Source organism: Oratosquilla oratoria, chromosome 18 (genome assembly GCF_046742065.1).
Source record: "Oratosquilla oratoria isolate Oo_2021 chromosome 18, ASM4674206v1, whole genome shotgun sequence".
Lineage (NCBI taxonomy): Eukaryota > Metazoa > Arthropoda > Malacostraca > Stomatopoda > Squillidae > Oratosquilla > Oratosquilla oratoria.
Genome location: NC_134794.1, coordinates 48,095,039 through 48,114,195, shown reverse-complemented (window position 1 = coordinate 48,114,195; position 19,157 = coordinate 48,095,039). Strand labels below are relative to the sequence as shown.

Here is a 19,157-nt window from a genome sequence, read left to right as displayed (position 1 = left end):
TCCAGGTCTCTCTGTAGTGATTCACAGTCTTTTTCTGTACTTACTTTCTTTAGTAGTTTTGTGCAGTTTGCAAAGATGTCATTTATATATATGACAAACATTATCAGAGCCAACACTGAACCCTGTGGGACTCCACTTACATTTTTTTACCAGATCGAGTTTTTATCCCTAAGCACCACTCATTTTTCTCCCATGCAAGAAATCTTCCATCCATTAAAGTAATTTTCCGTGTACACCTCCTGTTTTGAGTTTTCTTAATAGTTTTTTTCATGGTACTTTATCAAACACCTTTTGAAATCCAGGAAGGCACAGTCTGCCCCACAGGTCTCTTTCTTGCATTATATCTATTAACCTTGAATAAAAACAAATCAAGTTTGTGGCACATGATCTTCCCTGTCTAAAACCAAATTGTTTAGGATTTAGTATATTGTTCTCTTCCGGATGTTTATCCATCTACTTTTGATGACTTTTTCCACATATTTTAGCTAAAGTACTTGTGTATGTGTTGGTGACTTCAATGCTATAATGGGAAACATGGGAGGTCAACCATGCATTAGTCTGGAGTAGCTGAGAGAAATGACAGTGGCAAGATGTTGGTCAGCTGTGCAGAGAACTAGAACAAGAAAATTATGAAGAATTTCTCACAAAACAAACATGAAAGAACAAAATCAACTTCATATTGGATAAGAGCAATAGCATCATCAATGTTATGGTTATACAAGTAAATCTTGGTAGTGACCACAGAATGATAGATTGCATCACTAAATTCAGTTTCAGAGTTGAGACAAATAAACTAATTTTGAATAAGAAAATAAGTCTCATGAAAATTAAGGATAGCAAGAAGGAATTTCAGTTTGAAATCAAAAATATGTTTGAAACTACAAAATAATGGGGACAATATCAAGGTTGTAGATTTCAATTTAGTGAATCAGCTGAGTAAATTGGGAGTTATAAGGATAAACAGAATGAGGAATGAGGTGAGGAGCACAGAGATGGAGAGCTGGCAAATAGGGATGATTTGAGCATACTGAAAAAATGAGTAAAGACAAGCAAAATGTGTGTAGAAGGTAGAGGTGGATGGAATAAACTTGTGGGGAAGACCAAGAATGAGATGGATAAATGAGCTGAAGGGGAATGTCTGTTGAGCAGGGAAGGGAGAGGTATTGTACAAGCTCCTTTCCAGATGTGCACTGATGCTGCAAATAGAGGCACACTTTTCTCCAAATCCCAGCAGTAACTATAACCTGCCCTAACTGTCCAAACTCATAGGGTAAAGGTGACAGCTTCAGCCACAGTTACCTCCTGGCATTAGGTACTCCCCTTATTTTCCAAATTGTTGTAATTTCATTGTACCACCACAAGTGGCTGAAAGTATCAATGCATTTGTGCCAAGATATTTTAGATGATATTGAGATCTTATCTGGTCCTTCTATGTGGGAGTTTTTATCTTTTGTTTAGAGGCTTTTCTACATCTTTGTTGGAGAAGGGATAGGGGTGGGGTGGGGCAGTATCTGTGTCAAGTTGAATTTTTAACACATCTTTAGTTGTACAACTGTGAGCTTGAAACTTGTTTTGGATGAGAGCCTAGTAATATTTCACTGTTGTTTTGGTGATAGTATTTTCAGTTAGGGTGTTCTAATTGCTTCATGTGTTGGGGATGGGTTCATTGGGGTTCAATGGTTTTCATTGTTCTCCAAATTTATTGTTTTCCCATCTACTGTATTGTATTTTTCCCATGCTCTTTCCACTTGTTTGTTTTGTGATGTCTTTTTAGTTGTTGGCCTCTATCCCTCTTTTATCAGCCTCTTCATTTGCATGTCATGAACCCAACTCTCACCCATCCCACTTCCATTTCTTTTTCTTCATTTTCACTCCTTGTGAAGAGGGAAAACAAATAATTTGTGTGTTAAATCCTCTCATATTTTTTCTTGTTCTGTGAATTTTTCTCTCTCTTATAAGATGTGTAACTGAGGTCATTATTTTTCCTACAGTCTCTTGGAAATTCTCTCTTGTTAGCCCTCTGATTGGCCACCACAACATATATTATATATATATATATATATATATATATATATATAAGAGAGAGAGAGAGAGAGAGAGAGAGAGAGAGAGAGAGAATTATTCTTTCTATGTACTGTTGCCAATTTGCTCTTTTTGTAGTTTATGTTTTTGTGTATGTAATTGTTGTAAGTGTTCTTTTGTTGGGAAGTGACCCAAGGAAAGCCATGATGTTTGTTTTGAGGAAGGGTAAGCACACTACATATCTGAGGAATATATATACAATGGCCATAATCCACTTCTACTGTAGGCTAACCATCATCACCATGCATGGATGGACAACACCTATTTCTCATACAGCACATCTCAAACTACAAGTCACAAAGAACAAGGCACTAAGCAATCATGAGCTACATACACCCCTAGACCACCTACATGTGGAGACTGGAGTTTCAACTTGATGTAACTACCCTGACATGCAAACATATATCTATATACCAAAGAATTTTTCCCCCTTATGAGGGAAGTAGCCAAGTCTCAACTTGACTTAGCTACACAATATATGACATCCAATAAAAACCCACAGCACTCATTGCATTACAGGAGAAATCATCCACCTACAGGTGCATCAAACCCCAGAAAATTACTACAGTGCAATGTACAAGACCATCCCACCACCCTCTTCCAACCACACAAATGTACAGTTCCTACAGAGCTCTAGCTAGCCTGGAGCCTGGAAGTGTCTGGGAAGTCCCCACTATTAGTCCACAAATTATATAGAGGACATTCACCTATGCAGATAGAGCTGGAGTCACCATTTATTACTTATAAATTACCAACAAAAAATGCAACTGATGACATAACCATTCTCCAGTCCACCTCACAAAACCAAACATATATTCACTGCTGTTCACCACTGGCTGCACACAAAAATCTATCTGAATATCAAGAGGCTTCTTCACCCTTATGAGGGAGGTACCCAGCCAAGGCATGCCTCCACCCCCAACTACCCCACTCCCATCCATCAACCATTTATTTCCCTTTTATTTTAGCTCCTTGTGGATCTGAAGCAATGCAGCAAGACACAGCACATCCACAGTAGGACCAGCCTCTTCATTTGCATGGCAATTCTTCCTCCTCATCACTACACATTGAAATAGAAAAGACAAGGAGAAATCCCTTCAGACTGCATCAATTCACAACTTACTCTTGCCTTCTTCCTTCCCTGCTCAACAGACATTCACATTTTACTGAAGGCCCTCTTCTCCCCAGTCAATTTCATTCTTGATCTTCTGAGACCACAACATAACTCCTGTGTCATAACTGACACCAAAGGCAAACCAACAGCTTCATAGTCACATACAAGTACCAAAATGACCATCCTCCCCTTAAAAAACGGTGGCTAAGTCAAAGCATACCATCTCCCAAAATATTACTCAGGTCAAAAGCAGCAAGACACAGCAACTACACAGCAGTGTCCATCTGCCAAAGTGGTTTACCCAAACTGCTTCATTATATGGTGACTATTCTCCCACCCCACTTATCTATGCAAGACTTTCAGTGAACTTAGGTCAACAATTACTAAATACAATATGTATTTAGAGATGCTATAACAATCCAAGTAGCAAACTATCATTCCTTGAAAAGGCATTATGCCTAAACATGCTGAACCTGCAAGTTGGACATCATAATCATCTTTTGTTGTCCATTTCCAATCCCTTCAACATCCCCACCTTTATCAGGAGGTACAGAACAAGCATGGGACCTTTATCATCTTAAACTCTATTTAAACCTTCTCAGTGACTGTTTCCCTTCTACTACTACAAGTTTATAACAGCCTGATAAATTTATCTATCTATCCCCCTCTCCCAATTTAATAAAGTGTGAAATGGTCAGGCTAAGCCAGCTCTGGCTGTTTGGCCCTGTTGTGAAAGCACTGTGTTTCACTGCACTATCTTAGACCCAAGAGGTGTGGCAGGAGTAATATTGGCCTGCTTATGCTAAGGTAGCGGGTACTATATGCCCATGACATAATCACCACAGACAAAAAGCATGTTACATCCTAGACTATTCAAGGTTCTTCCCCCTTATAAAGAAGGTAGCCAGCCAAGACATGCCCTACCCCTCCCACACACTCATTGCTACCCTATATCCTAGACAACTATACAAAATTTAGTGATTTATGGGCCAACATGATGGTTCAATCCAGACTTATTGGGGGGCAGCAGGTTGCTTGCAAGGGAGATCTGAGGCAATGGATTATTCTATTATCAACTTTCCTTCTACCCACTTCACATTTTGACTTTTGGACATTTACACTTTAGTCACAGGAACATAAATATTCAACATATGTCACTCTCAAACATTGTCATATTCTGTCTCTCTTCAGCTTTCAATTCTTGATCACATAGTCGATCATATTTTCTACATCTATTGTGTTTCTCTGTCTGATGTGAATTCTAAGCAGACCTTAAAAATCTGTTTCCTTGTCAATTTTCTGCATGTCCACACATGCTCAGAGTAACTCAATTACTATCTAATTTGCCCCTCACCCCACCCAAATACAGTGATGACATAGTTGTTCAAGACACATCTTCATTTTATGAAAATTATGTCACCAAGAAAAAGGCATTGTTCTTCAAACTTCACCTGGAAAATTTCTACTTCTACTAACATTTACAGACACAAAAAGAGAACACATGACCAACAATGGGTGTCTGCTATTGCTGGTCCTCCCAAATAGATGGAGAGAATCATCTCTGATGTCTTCAAAAGCAGTCAACACTCTTCCCAAGGTGCCACAGTTTCCAGACTGGGCCCATAACCTCTCTAGTGACTTTGATCACATTTCCTCCATTTTTCACACATAACTCATAATTGATGACTGGTTCCCCTCTTACTCCTACTAGCTAGTGACATTGAAAGTCTCACAGACAACAATTTAAGGTCTCTTCTCAAAGAATTCTATAGTTGGGCCTGAGGACCAGCTGTTGTGGAACTGTGTATTTCCAGTCAGTGAAACATGAGACAACAATCATTATCATCAACAAGGGAGCCAACTAGCACTTTGGGGTCATGTTAGATCATTAACATAAAAGTAGGTACTATCTAAGCTTATAGACATGCAAATATCACATGACATATCTAATAAACTCCACACAAAAAATGGTCTAATAACTAATAAATAATCTATTCATCATTCTAATTGGAAAAAAAGAATAATAAAGAAATAAATTAATTAAAAAAAACATACCTTTCTCTGGCATTGTTGGCCATCCTTCGCTCCTTTTCACGAACTGCTTTAGTTTCAGGGTCGATAGATTCATCCTCGTCACTGAGGTCAAAGGAAGCTCTTCTCAAATATAAATTAGCTCTTCTAGCCTATACTTATATTCATCATATTTCACATATATATCAAACCACAACAGCCCAGTTTCAAAGCAAAACATAAGAGATGCAATGCATTCTTTAACCCAAGTGAGTAGTTGTTATCTACACATGCATAACCCCGGTTAGAAGTACAAAATAAACACATGACTTACAAGCTAGAAGAGGATAGCATTGTCCTTATTGCAGGGTGACATTCTCTTCACAGACAAAAGGAAGAAAAAGAGGCAAAACTCAGGATTTGGCATTCACTAGTTCAGCTAAGGTGCAGCTATGACATAACTCATTTCACTGCCACCAATTAAGTGCACACTTATGACTTTATTAAAAATTTGGAAACTCATTAACTTGTTTAAAACATGAGAACTGTGCAGAAACTATTACTATGGACAGGAAAGGTGTTGGCACAAGTATTGTAGACAGAAGAGTACAAAAGGAACAGAAAGGTTGTGCAAGCCGTAACACACACGACCTAACAATTGCTCTAGACACTACCTGCGAGAACGTTTGGCGCCTTTGGTGCTTGTAGGGACGGTTGTAGAACCAACTGTGGTGGTGGGTAAGGAGGAATGCTCTTCAGATTTTATTTCCACCTTATCCTTACTTTCTGGAAGACCTAAAATACAGAACAACTTTAATCAGTAATGGAAGCACTGTTGCAGATTATCACTAAACTCTTATTACAGTCAAATGGTGCTCCACCATAATATAAAAAAAATTATATACCTATCAATACACACACTGAGTACTATACAACTGTTCTAACCTGGTCCTGGGAGGGTTTTGATATCGTGTGGATGAGGTCCTAGGGCCGTGAAGGTGGGTCCTGTAGGTCCTCCTAGGTGGTGTGGGTTATCGAGAGCAGTATAAGGTGGCAAGGAACCTGGAGGGAGGTGTGGGTGCCCTGCTCCTCCTGCAGCAGCTGAGGTTTCTGCGTGGCGTTGCAGAACATGAACAGCATCGTCTAGCCGCTCATCAATTCTTGAGCCCTGAAGAGTGAATCCAAATATGGTTACTAAATATGCATCTTCTTGCAGATAACAATACACGTTTTTCATTTAACTGGATATTGGACAAATTTAACTATATCCACATAACAAAAATGCACTTCAAAGGATCCTTGAAATATGTCAAGCTAATAACCCCCTTTATCTGGTAATATCTGTAATGATCATGTCCTACTCTACACCACACAAATCTCATCTAGATGCCTTTACCCCTAATACCAACCCTTATACTCAATACCAACCCTTATACTATCCCCCAGATTGAGGTGGATGCAGCCTGGTGTCATACACTATTAATTCAATTCTGGCTAATGGCAAGTTCATTCAACCAGGGGACACCCTTAAGTGGTTAATTACACCAAGAAAAAAATTAAAATAGCACCCATGGGTAACTAGTTCCTTAAAAAATTCAAGTTGTTCATCATTTGTAGAAGAATTCTTCAATACTTTAGTTTGAAATGTGTTATTCTGTTGGAAAAACTTTGATGTTCTATGGCTGATCTGGCAACCCTTAAGGCAGTGATAGCATGCAAGAGTAAGGATAGCGTGCAACAGTGCAAAATGCAATATTACCTCAATACTTTGGTTTCGGAGGTAGCCAATAGCAGACGCTAACTTCTCCTCTGGCATAGATGGCTACAGTGCAACAAAAGATAAGACAAGAAAAAAAAATGGATAAAATGGAGACAGCATGCGACAGTGCAATAATGGTGCAACAGAAAACAAGAGTGAGTTCATGACATGCAATCTTCTCTGCTATTCATAGTATGTGCGCTTGAAATAAGACTATTTTCCAAACTTCTGGCGCTATGCAAAAGGAAAACAAGCACAAGTGGTGCTGATGGATACATGGCTGGTCTAGGCCAGTCGCTATAATGCTTCCCCCATATGGAAACCATCCAATATCCCATAAAGTATTTCATCAACAACCAATTTCATGTTCCTTTCTCCATTCATGGAAGTACAATAAATTTCTTTGCTATGATTTTTACTACAAAGTTATTGCACATTTCTATATAGCAGAGAAAAAGCATTCATGAAAAAAGTATTAAAAATCAAATAAAAACACATTGACTAGTATGCAAAAAGAAAGATTTCACATGATTCTATTGCTTGAAAGCAAAAAAGAACTGCCTTCAGATTTTGAAGAACCAAACTATATAAAAAAGAACAAAACATATCAACATTCATTTTGGTTGAACCCTAGTTATAGCAAGACTTGCAAGCATTGCTCTCATTCCCTTAATATAAACATAAAAAATAATAATAATAAATCATAATAACTAATCCAACAAGATTTCATGCAGGATTATTCTGGAACAAGGCTTCACTCATACCATGGGAGAGTAACCAATACAAAGCCAAAGATGTAGAAATTATAGAAATGAACTACTAAAAGTATTTGTGCATTTGCTTATGGTACAACCTTCAAGCAACATGATGGTGCAACCCATAACCAAAGATACAGCAATTTATCTATCATTCATGGAAACCTTTCATTTATCCAGAATTTTGCAAGCTGGATGGCCTAAATAGGATCCATGAGATGATAATGTGTAGAAGGGAACAAATTATGCATTATAAAATATTTCTATTACGATTGCAAAACAAAATAAGAACAATATATGGGATGCTCTATAATCAGAGTATTTTGAATGCATGTGTGACAATCAAACGTGACAGAGAGAATTAGAATGAATTGGAGAGAGAGAGAGAGAGAGAGAGAGAGAGAGAGAGAGAGAGAGAGAGAGAAAAAGAGAGAGAGAAAGAGAGAGAAAAAGAGAGAGAGAAAAAGAGAGAGAGAAAAAGAGAGAGAGAGAGAAAAAGAGAGAGAAAAAGAGAGAGAAAAAGAGAGAGAAAAAGAGAGAGAGAAAAAAGAGAGAGAGAAAAAAGAGAGAGAGAAAAAAGAGAGAGAGAAAAAAGAGAGAGAGAAAAAAGAGAGAGAGAAAAAAGAGAGAGAGAAAAAAGAGAGAGAGAAAAAAGAGAGAGAGAAAAAAGAGAGAGAGAAAAAAGAGAGAGAGAGAAAAAAGAGAGAGAGAAAAAGAGAGAGAGAGAGAGAAAAAGAGAGAGAGAGAAAAAGAGAGAGAGAGAGAAAGAGAGAAAACCAATGAGGGTCCCATAGGAAGTACCTGCCTGTGGTGATCCTGTGAAATGGATGTCAGAAAGTCTCTGTCAACCACCCTCAAAAATCAACACGCACCTCCATCTGGAGGTGGCATTCATTCTCTGGACCAGAACCAATACCTATCAACTCCCCCACCCCCTTCAATTTCTTCACATAAAAGCTATTTGGTGACTGCTACCTTCCACTTCCACCTGCTAGTTGGTGATAAATAGACCTATGCTCATACAGTGATAACTACAGTCTAAAATTTCTTTCCACAGAAATTTATGGGAGGGCTTAAGAACTGCTGCTGGCTACTTGTGGGAATGCATGCTTCCAGTTAGTGAAACTTGAGCAACAGTTATTAGTTACTAAAGATTCCAGGAACTGACTAATCATGAGCAAACTTTCACATCTTCACTATGATGACACTCCCCAAACCAAAATAATTGTCTGACATCAGCTCAAATCAAATCTTTTATCATTTCACATAGTTCACCTTGGATACAATGATCCACCACTGACATCAACCACAATAATCTTTTATGCATTACCACAGCAACAAGGGTTACACTGTATGTACCAGGTAAAGGTTGTGACCACATGGATGTTCTCTGAGTGGGGCAACATTCATTACAATTTCTACAGTTCAGCACATGCATCATTTTCAACCTACAGTATTGTATCAAAATGCAAAAAAAAATCAAGAGAATGAAGTTCAGTTTGATGGAATGAAGAAAACTGATAGGACATGGGAGCAGTTTGACAGACATCATAATAGTAACAGCACCTACTAGGTCATACTACTATACAAAAGTTTGGCTATGAAAATACATAAGCTGGGATGGAATGGGTAACTATAAGTAAGTAATGAGCTCAGAAACCTACCATTGGGAGGGAACGGTCATAGTGGGGCGAGGTGGGTGTGTTGGGGGCAGGCTGCCATTGCTGAGGCATTCCCCCACTTGCCCCAGGGGCGAGGGGCGGCGGCGAGGTGGCGGAGACAGGCGTGCCTGGGTTACTGCTGTAGCTACTCGACGTTTGGTCCGTCGGGTAAATCTGGCGAGAAAAAGGTCATGACTCGATCTGTCTTTAACTTTGGTCTTGACTCAACTGCTCTGTTGGTGGTTTGTAATGAGCATCTTCGTTCAGCCATCTGAACAGGATACCTGCAGTACAGTAGACCTATCGTGATAGGATGGGGTGTCTAACTTTAGTTGTAACAGCTTACACACTTTCTGGCTACCACCAAGCAATTCTATTGGATATAGAAAGATCCCGCTCACAAAGGTAAATAATATAGCAAGTAAGCAGTAGTCAAATATTAAGTGTTGTGTCCTGACAATACTTATGTCGAAACATTTAATTAATAAAAATCTTGAACGGTTTCCATGCCTCCTCCCCACTTCCAGGTTCCATCTCCCCTCCTTGATTATATGGCCATAACTGCGATACATCCTTTCAATCACGTAATTTGGGGAAGGCAAGAAATAGGTCCAAACAGTCTCATCCATCATTTCATCCTCAATTTTTGTACCTTTAGAATTCTTTGATAACATTCACATATAAAACTCTTGAAAAGGATCTAGTCTGAGTTGTAGTGAGGTGAACATGACGTCACTGATGCAGAACGCTGGTCCACGGCTGACACGGTTCAGGGAACACTTGTGTAAAAACATGAATCGCGGGTTCTGCCCGACAGAGGTACATTCATACACATTTAATGACAGCAAACGTATTAAAAATACCTATGCAGGTATTTCATGATAAACCTATTAATAAACTCCGGCGAGGCTTTGGTTTACTCAAGGTTTGAAACGATAACATAAATTAATGGCGGGGGTGTACCAATCATGAATGACAATACATTCTACACTCTACAGCATATATAAATGAGTGATCATTTTTGGCTAAAATGTGGGCCACGGGATGGAATACTTACGGAAGCTAAGGCCTTGCCCAGTGTATCGCCGGTCTGCGCGGTGTGGGTGGACTGGGTGGGGTTGGGCACGGGCGAATGCGTGTACAGGGGCGAGGAGGTGGGCGCGGAACCGGCGCCCGTCGTGCTACTGGCGCCCACTCCGCTGACCGGCCGGATCGTGGACATGGGCGGAAGGCCGGACATGTCGTATGCCTGTTTCAGGTCGGGTAAAAATATATGTATAGAAACCTATACCAATTTGTATTCTGCTGGAGATCCTCAAAATTTCAATTTTTGTCACTATTAGATAGTTTGGTGAGTACACAGGTACACGACTTTGTGTGTGTGTGTGTGTGTGTGTGTGTGTGTGTGTGTGTGTGTGTGTGTGTGTGTGTGTGTGTGTGTGTGTGTGTGTGTGTGTGTGTGTGTGTGTGTGTGTGTTTCACCACTTACCATGGGATCTTGAAGATGCCCCATTGAATACGGGGACTGGAGGTGCGGCGCCATCATGGAAGAGTAGGAACTATAGGGTCCCCCCACCGCGCCCCCCGTTCCCCCCGCGCCGCCCCAAATCTCACTCCCCCCGCCTCCGCCTTCTGCAAAAGAAAGAAAAAAAGTCAACATTTAGTATTGGATATAAATAAATGTACACCAGAAACCACGATTCGCCAAAGTACAAATGACGGTTGAATCCCTTCGTTGCGACGACTCGTTCTACAGATTTGATTCTGATTTGAGCAAAATTATTTTATTCTGTTGAGAGTTGAAGGGAGTTATTGTTCACAATCTAAAATAAAGCATGGCCACATACTCCTAACACACACACACACCTCTACACACACACACACACACACACACACACACACACACACACACACACACACACACACACACACACACACACAATTCTTGCTGGTGTGGGAGACAACACCACGAACTACCAATGTTGGTTACAAAGTTCGCGTCTCTCCTGACGCGAAAACGGGATCCCAGAGAATAATAGTTATTGACTACGCTCCAGCAAGTGATCCCAGGTATACCCATGGTACACTCTATACAATAATAAAAATAAATAAATAAATTAATTAATAAAAGGCAATACGATAACCAGCGGGACCCATACACAGGGGTACATCAATCACGACCATAACCGCTCGACCGACATCAGTTCTAAAGTGCTTGTACAAGCATGACGACTTGCGCCACACGAAGGTCACACGCCAACTTGTGCGAAACATCGCTGGAGACAAACTGGCAACCCAATCCTAGCGCGAACTGGTGCCGAAACTTGGCCCGGGGGTAAAGGAGTCCCCCAGAACCCCAACCCCGAGTAAACTGGTGCCAAATCATGTCTGCTAAGACGACGACGAGGCAAAGCGTCGCCATGACGATGAGAGAGGATGTGGCGCCGGCAAAGTCATGGAGAGTAACCTGATACGACCCGGGAGTGCTGCTGCTGCTACTACTGCCGCAGTTGCCAGTTTGCCGCTACTGCTACCATCCCAACACTACTGCTCCAATATGTAACCTCGCCCTCATCAATGCAGCCTTGTAATTATGACTCGAAGGTCGTTACCGATATCAATGCCAAAGACATGGTATTCGAAGTTTATTTACGGTGGGGGAAATTCAAAGGTCGTTGCTGTTTATGATGCATTCCACTGATAAAGCTGACAAAACAAATACCAATGCTTCCATTATCCTTCAAACTGCCTTGGCTTTACTGATCCAGTTCGTCTTAGAACTACTGGCATGATTTATAGAATACCATGATTTACTGTTCTTACATCTCCCGATTATGTGTCACTCAAGTACGACACCTACAGTCTATACGATCAGACTGAACGGCCTCTTGCTGACAGCTTACATCCCTTCCTCGTCTCCCAAGTCATTTTCGTGTGTGTACACGCGTACACACACACGCACGTTCACATATACGTACACACAAAGTCGCTTACAAATATGAATACATCACATCCACCAGCATGAGAACAATTTCAAACAGAACAGAAAACTACAACGATGCCATGTTTCCCGTATCCGTGAGTAGGCATAAGAATGAAGGAGACTGCAGGAGGCCTTGAGGCCTACACTAAGCAGTTCCATGTCCATTATCACCTATCATTTCCATCCAACGAACTCGCTGCCATATAACCCACGCATGTTACCCACAAACAGACACACACACACACATCAGTTTCTTCCCCATCAATGGAAGGTACAAATCTAGCCTTTAATAACGAACACTTGTCAACCCTCAAAACCACGATGAGAAAGACGGAACATGTTTCCTTATCCTTAAATGTCTACTGATGGACAAAAAATTATACATTTTCATGTGTATGCACGTATGCATACATGCTAAGCGTGGGCCTGTCCTTCCTACCCTCACTTACACGTTTGATTCTCGCTACTGCTACCACCTCCCGCCTGCCCCCTCCCACCACCCGAACCCACAGAATGGGAGCTAACTCTCAAGAGCCCCATCCCTCATGATGTGCTATCGCCAGCATAAACAAATTAGCTACTCTTCTCCATTTCATGTTGTCGTGGCCTAACAACCCAGTCGTCGAGCACTCTCGTTAGGGCTACCAGCCAGTACGTCTCCCACGCAAATCAACTTCATCTTTGCTCTTCAATACTTACGCGAGTTATCAACTATCATAAAATGCCATTGGACTGCAGTCAACCAAATCAGGGTACAAAAATCCTACACGAAATCTCCAAATAAGTACAAAACTCCTGATTTGTGTCGTTCACATTCCTTTGAAATAAATATCAATACCAATTTTCTCTTCATTGCAGCTTTTAACCCAAGAAAGTTATGTCCATTAAGATCATGCAAATGACATAACCGAGGCCAAACTGCAACCACTTAACAAGTAATTTCCTTTTATATCCTTCACTGTAACGTGTTGCAGATGGAAGGTTCATGTTATGATCATTCTTCCCTAAAGTGAGGTACTCTTTACATCTACTGTTTAATATTTCATTCAGTTAAGACAAACTTACAACCCCCTCTCGCGTGAACTGCCTAGTGGCCCAAAAACGCAACACGAGGGTGGGTTAGCATCTGCTTACTAGCATAACACTATTTACCTTTCTGCGAGCTGTTTCTTAATTCTCTTATTAAGAGGAGGCACGGCCGATGCTTCCCTGGTGCCCTGAAGTCGCGTCCCAGGCAAGGCCGAGTCCTTGGGAAACCCGCGGAGGCGGACGCGGGCGACCAATCCGGCAGCTCGTCGCTCGCCATGACCACGCGGCCGACGGGACCAGACCCCAGTAAGGCGGCGGCTTGCCCCAGCCAACACCGTTGCTCTTCACTCCTCCACAGTATTTGAATTGCAAGTTTATAACGCCTGCCGCCAGACGATTTTATTCAGGCGGGTGGGTGTTCTAGAAGTTTAGAGTTCACTCTGCAGATACCGAACCCACCCACTCCCTTTTGCCGAGGTGTTTTTGGGCTACTGAGCAATTTTATTTACGCAAGAGGGGGGTTGCAAATTTGTTTCGATTGTATCAAATACTCAACAAAATTCTTGGTACCGTTGGCAGTCTGTACTTTGGTGTACGTCGGGACTCCGATGGTGTGCAAACATAAACACGGTATGCAAGTAAATCACCCATAATGAAATGACTGACACCAAAAGTAGTGTTCATGATTTTCCTTTCTTGTCTTGTTTCTATTTATCCCTCGTGGTCTGAGGGGCCGGTACCCTCGTTCATACATGAACGTAGGAGACGGTGTATCTCTCTCTCTCTCTCTCATACATACATACACACACACACAACACACACACACACAGATGCCCAAGTCACCTCCGGTCCTGAGGTGAACAGCGGTCGGAGGTCATTGCTCAGAGTGAATGCCTTTCCTAACCTCTGCGCCGCGGCGAGGGTTCGAACGGCCGCCACGGCGGGCCCCGACCGTCACCCGGAGCAATCTCAACACCCCACTGTGGTGCCCACCCTCCAGAAACCTCCCCCAGTAAACATATTAAGCTCACGGACCCGAGCTAGGCTCGTTCTGCCGACCCCGTGATTAAGAGGCCAGCGCGATACCACTGTACTAGCCAGGAGGCTCGGTTCGTTCAATGGATGCCCATGGGTCGCTCGTGCCCCTTTCACGCTCCCATAGAGCACGAGGATGTGGCGGGGATTGGCCATTTTCCCCCAAGAGGTACTGGAAGTTAATGACTGTAGTTTACCCGTGTTTCTACCCTTTTGGACAATCTGGAGAGAAAAAGGTGTTGGGATGGAAGCGCTCGTCCTCTTTCAAAGATCGAGGGCCCACACACGACGCGGAAACTAAGATCCCAGCTTCCCTATTCCAACTACGATGCGCCCATAACACAATATTTATCTACTGTTGTCCTTTTCATTTTCAATGAGGGGTGGGGGGGTCAGTTCCTTATTGCGACGGCAGCTTCCCACCAGTTTTTAATCTTTACCAATATTCCGGCTTTCTTTTGATTGATTCATCTTTACGTCTTTCCAGAAATTCCTATCTAATCCAGTTGTCTTGTGGTAAGTAGACTTGAACCTGACAAAATTCAGAGTGCGGATCTAGGCATGCTAGCACATGTGTGTACCTCCCGTCTGACTTAACAATGAACGAATATTATAATCATTACCAAGCGCAGTTTCCACTTTGCAAACGACTCGCAACGGCTATCGTCGTTCTCCGTGACTTAGAAAAGACTGAAGTGGATTCACAAGAGCATAAGAATGAAGGAGACTGCAAGAGACCGTAAGGCCTACACTACGCAGTTCCATGTCCATAACCACCTATTATCCCTATCCATCAAGTTGTCTAACCTTTTCTTAAAACAACCGATAGTTTCAACGCTCACTACATGGTTACTAAGTCTATTCCATTCGTTGATCACTCTACTGGTAAAAATTTTTTTTCCTATTTCCTTCTTAAATCTAAAATTGTCCAATTAAAATCCATTACTGCAAGTCCTGCCCTGGTGTCTTAATATGATGACTTTGTTTACATCCCTCTTGTTAAAGCCCTTGATCCACCTGAACACCTCCATTGGATCACCCCCACTTTGCATCTTTCCAGAAAGAGTAAACTAATGCAATATTCTGAGCCCATGTATCATTTTGGTCATTCTCCTCTGTACTGAATCTTGTGAATTTATATCCATTCTATAAGACGAAGACCAAAAATGTACCGCATAGTCAAGGATGGGTACCTTACGCCAGATTCGAACGTAATCTGACGATCTGTCCTCGTGCTTGCACGATGCCCAAACTTGGCTCGTCCTATCACAACACATTACTTGCGACAACCCTTGCCTTATTATATACCGAGGCTCAAAATCCTTGGTACTGCATGGCAACGAAGCATACAAATCTTTCATGCGTACCAATACCACTTGATCTGAACTCAATTTCTGGCAGTTATAACCCTAAGACTGGAAGACCAGAATACAGAGGATACAGGGAACCATCTGACAAAGTACGTATTCTTTATTTATTCTAATATAATTTTCTTTTATACGTGGCAGCATCACAACAGTTCCTTTAAGAGATAACATTCACACTTTTACACTGAGTTGCACATATATCTTCGTTTGTTAGCATCGTGTCCATCTATACCCGATGTCAAATACGGGCGAAAGTTCCAATACGACAACAACGACGACGATGGTGATGATGATGAGGTGGAGGGGGGTTACACAAGCGAAACGGCTCATTGCGGTGACGACAACGACCGAGATAGGCGAAGGATCAACAACAACAAAAATGAAGAACCCGAGGCAAGCTATGTGGTAACGAAGTTCCTAGAACATGTTACAAAACGCGCGGAAAGATACTTATAGAACAAGTGAGCTGCGTTAAAGTGGCATGTCATTTCCACTTGGACTTAACCACAGAAATTAGCTTTGCAAACAGTTACGGCCACTGCTCTAGAAAATTCGTACTATATTGATTAACAATACATACATATACCAAAGGCTTTCCCCTTACAAGGGGGGGGTAGCCAAAAAGAAAAAGGCATAGAAACCACTCCAACCCATTACACCCCCTACATATTCCACTCCCCTCCACCCTCCCTCCCTCTCATCTTAGCACCTCCTGGATGACGGGTCATCCCTGCATCCTGTCCAGTGCCCTGGGTCAGAAGCAGTGTCGCAAGACACAACACATCCACAGCAAAGCAGCTTCATTAATTCGGCGACCCCCTATTTCAAATTCAGTGATGTCCTTGATATACACACACACACACACACACACATATATATATATATATATATATATATATATATATATATATATATATATATATATATATAATACTGATGACCCACTTTCGGAGAAGAATAAGCGAAGATATAGAGATCTGTATATTTCGATCACTTACTGTGATCCTCTTCAGCAGATAAGTGATCACAGTAAGTGATCGAAATATACAGATTTCTATATCTTCGCTTATTCTTCTCCGAAAGTGGGTCATCAGTATTATTTTACAAATGTGCTACGACATATCTTTGTTGTGATATATATATATATATATATATATATATATATATATATATATATATTTATATATATATATTTCTAATTCGAGAGGGTTACTTAGCTCACTCTACCCTTGTGATGCAATATTTACAAAATGCAATTGCACGTCCTCTCCTTTACAGCTTTTAAAGTCATGACTACAATATGTGCCCTGTGTCATCAGCATGCACCTTGTCCCGGATGTCTTGGTGAGCTTGTTCCAACGCCAGGACGTGCTCGCTGACATGGGCGAAGCTAAAATCCTCTTATATCGTCTTGATCTAACAATACCACTAAAATCTTCGACTCGGCTGGGGGTAGTCTGTTCCAAAACCTAACATGCCAGAGTTGAGCGCGTACGCATGCACGCACGCGCGCGCGCGCGCGCACACACACACACACACACACACACACACTGGAATGATGATTGAACATTATGAGGCAGGTTCATACAGACGTTGCTACTTTTCCTCTATACAATTTGGTTAAAATAATAATAAAATAAATAAATTCATACCAATGCATACTTAGTCGTAGCCAGAAGGCGATACAACTCAAACTATACATGAATATAAAATCTGTGATAACTGGAGCACATAGTACGTGTGTGTGTGGGGGGGTCGCCTACCAAACCTGATTCAAACAACCCAATATTGATTAAATTTGAAGACAGAACGCGGTTGAAGTACAAATAAATCCAAGCTAGTGTCTACTTGACTTGTCTAGCGAATATCCAGAATACAATATCCTGCACCCAGTGAGACAGGAACGTGAGCTTCCTCGCATGACACCATCCGGTCATGATCATCGCCAGAGGAAATCTGCATCTTTGGAAGGCGAGCCCTTGCAAGACACAGTTCCTTCGAAGGTCTGTGTCGTTACCACGCAGGACGCAACAACAACCCTACCCACCCCCAGCCCACCCTGCTACCAGGGAGTCCCGGAATCCAATCCCACTCCTACTAAGGAGTGAAGATTAAGGGCAGGTGGTTCAACTCGACCCTGACAAGTGGGAAGTCATTAGTGGACATTGCCTCACAGAAATCACAGTGACATCTGTCATGGACTGGCTCAGGACAGCCCCCCCCCCCATACCACCCCCATACCACCCACACACCACCACCACCACCACCACCACTGTCCTGGCAACAGGACTCAATAGGCAGAGGAGGCCTGATCGCGAGCTCAGTGCATCAGAAGAAACTAAATTCTTTCGCTCTCTTTATATTATATATATATATATTATATATATACATATTAAATAAAGTATAGCTAAAGTAGTCGTGACGGTGGTTTGAATTTAAGAGAATGAGGATGAGGAAGGAACAAGGAGGAAGGATGGAAGAGTGGGACGAAAAAGATGTGGAGGGATAAATAAAGTAGACGCGCGCGTACACACACACACACACACACACACACATTTTATCATGCATGTAAGCACCTCGTAGATAACACTAAGCCCACTACAATTTTAACATCTGCATATTACTACTAAGTCTTCTTTCTTTATGGCATTTTCCGTACCGGGCAAATCTTAATTTTGTTTCAACAAAATACACAACAGGTCATCCAATAGGCCCCTGCAGTCCATAAAACGAGGCCAGTCGCCAACAATAAACAAGGACTTAATTCAAAAGCACTTACCCATGAAATAGTGGTCTGCATAGTGTCCTCCGGGTTTGGGCGATGTGTATCTGGGAGAGTCCTGGTTGAACTCATCCGTGCCGTACTGGAAAGAAAGGGAAAATAGGTTAGAATCCACAATTACTATCCTTCAATATTGACTGTGGCTCACTTTTTTTTTCTGACAAAGGCTTGGCGATTATTTTTTTTCACTCAAGATTCCCGTCAACCTCGAAGCTGTGAGAAAAATCTTAACAGTAATTCCTTCACTGCAATACACGCAGAGCGCACCTATAACCCAGGATTAACGTACATATACATAATACTGGCAACTTTTAAGTGAACCCCGGGAACATATATAAAAAAGAGCACTGGGGAGGCATGAAAAGATAGAGATAAATAAGAACACTGGGAATTTGTGAAAATAAAAGTAAGTAAATGAATAAACAAATAAGAGTTGAGGTACAGTGACTTTTGGGTCTTGTGGAGAACGAGTGCGGCTATGCGTCGAACATGAACTTACCCATAGCGAGAACATGAACGCAGTTATCAAGCCCAAACAGTTCGCTGGGTCGGTACTGGCCATGCCCCCTGTTAACGGATA

The 19,157-nt window shown here is 41.7% G+C and overlaps 1 protein-coding gene across 12 annotated transcripts in view; it reads right to left on the bottom strand.

Annotated features, from left to right (window-relative positions):
- Positions 1-19,157, bottom strand: part of da (transcription factor daughterless) — a 197,070-nt gene that overhangs the window by 24,499 nt on the left and 153,414 nt on the right. For 5 of the 12 annotated variants that reach the window (XR_012967298.1, XM_076201923.1, XM_076201914.1 and 2 more), the window contains exons 2-10: positions 18,575-18,659; positions 10,871-11,013; positions 10,439-10,630; positions 9,385-9,555; positions 6,966-7,028; positions 6,152-6,374; positions 5,881-6,001; positions 5,541-5,585; positions 5,252-5,350 (exon numbers count right to left, since the gene is read on the bottom strand). Coding sequence is in view for 11 of the 12 variants with exons in the window: in XM_076201923.1 (XP_076058038.1) it covers positions 5,252-5,350; positions 5,541-5,585; positions 5,881-6,001; positions 6,152-6,374; positions 6,966-7,028; positions 9,385-9,555; positions 10,439-10,630; positions 10,871-11,013; positions 18,575-18,659 (1,142 nt within the window). In the remaining variant the exon portion in view is untranslated. The remainder of the gene's footprint in view (positions 1-5,251; positions 5,351-5,540; positions 5,586-5,880; positions 6,002-6,151; positions 6,375-6,965; positions 7,029-9,384; positions 9,556-10,438; positions 10,631-10,870; positions 11,014-18,574; positions 18,660-19,157) is intronic. The other 7 variants (XM_076201916.1, XM_076201915.1, XM_076201921.1 and 4 more) reach the window with 4 other exon arrangements.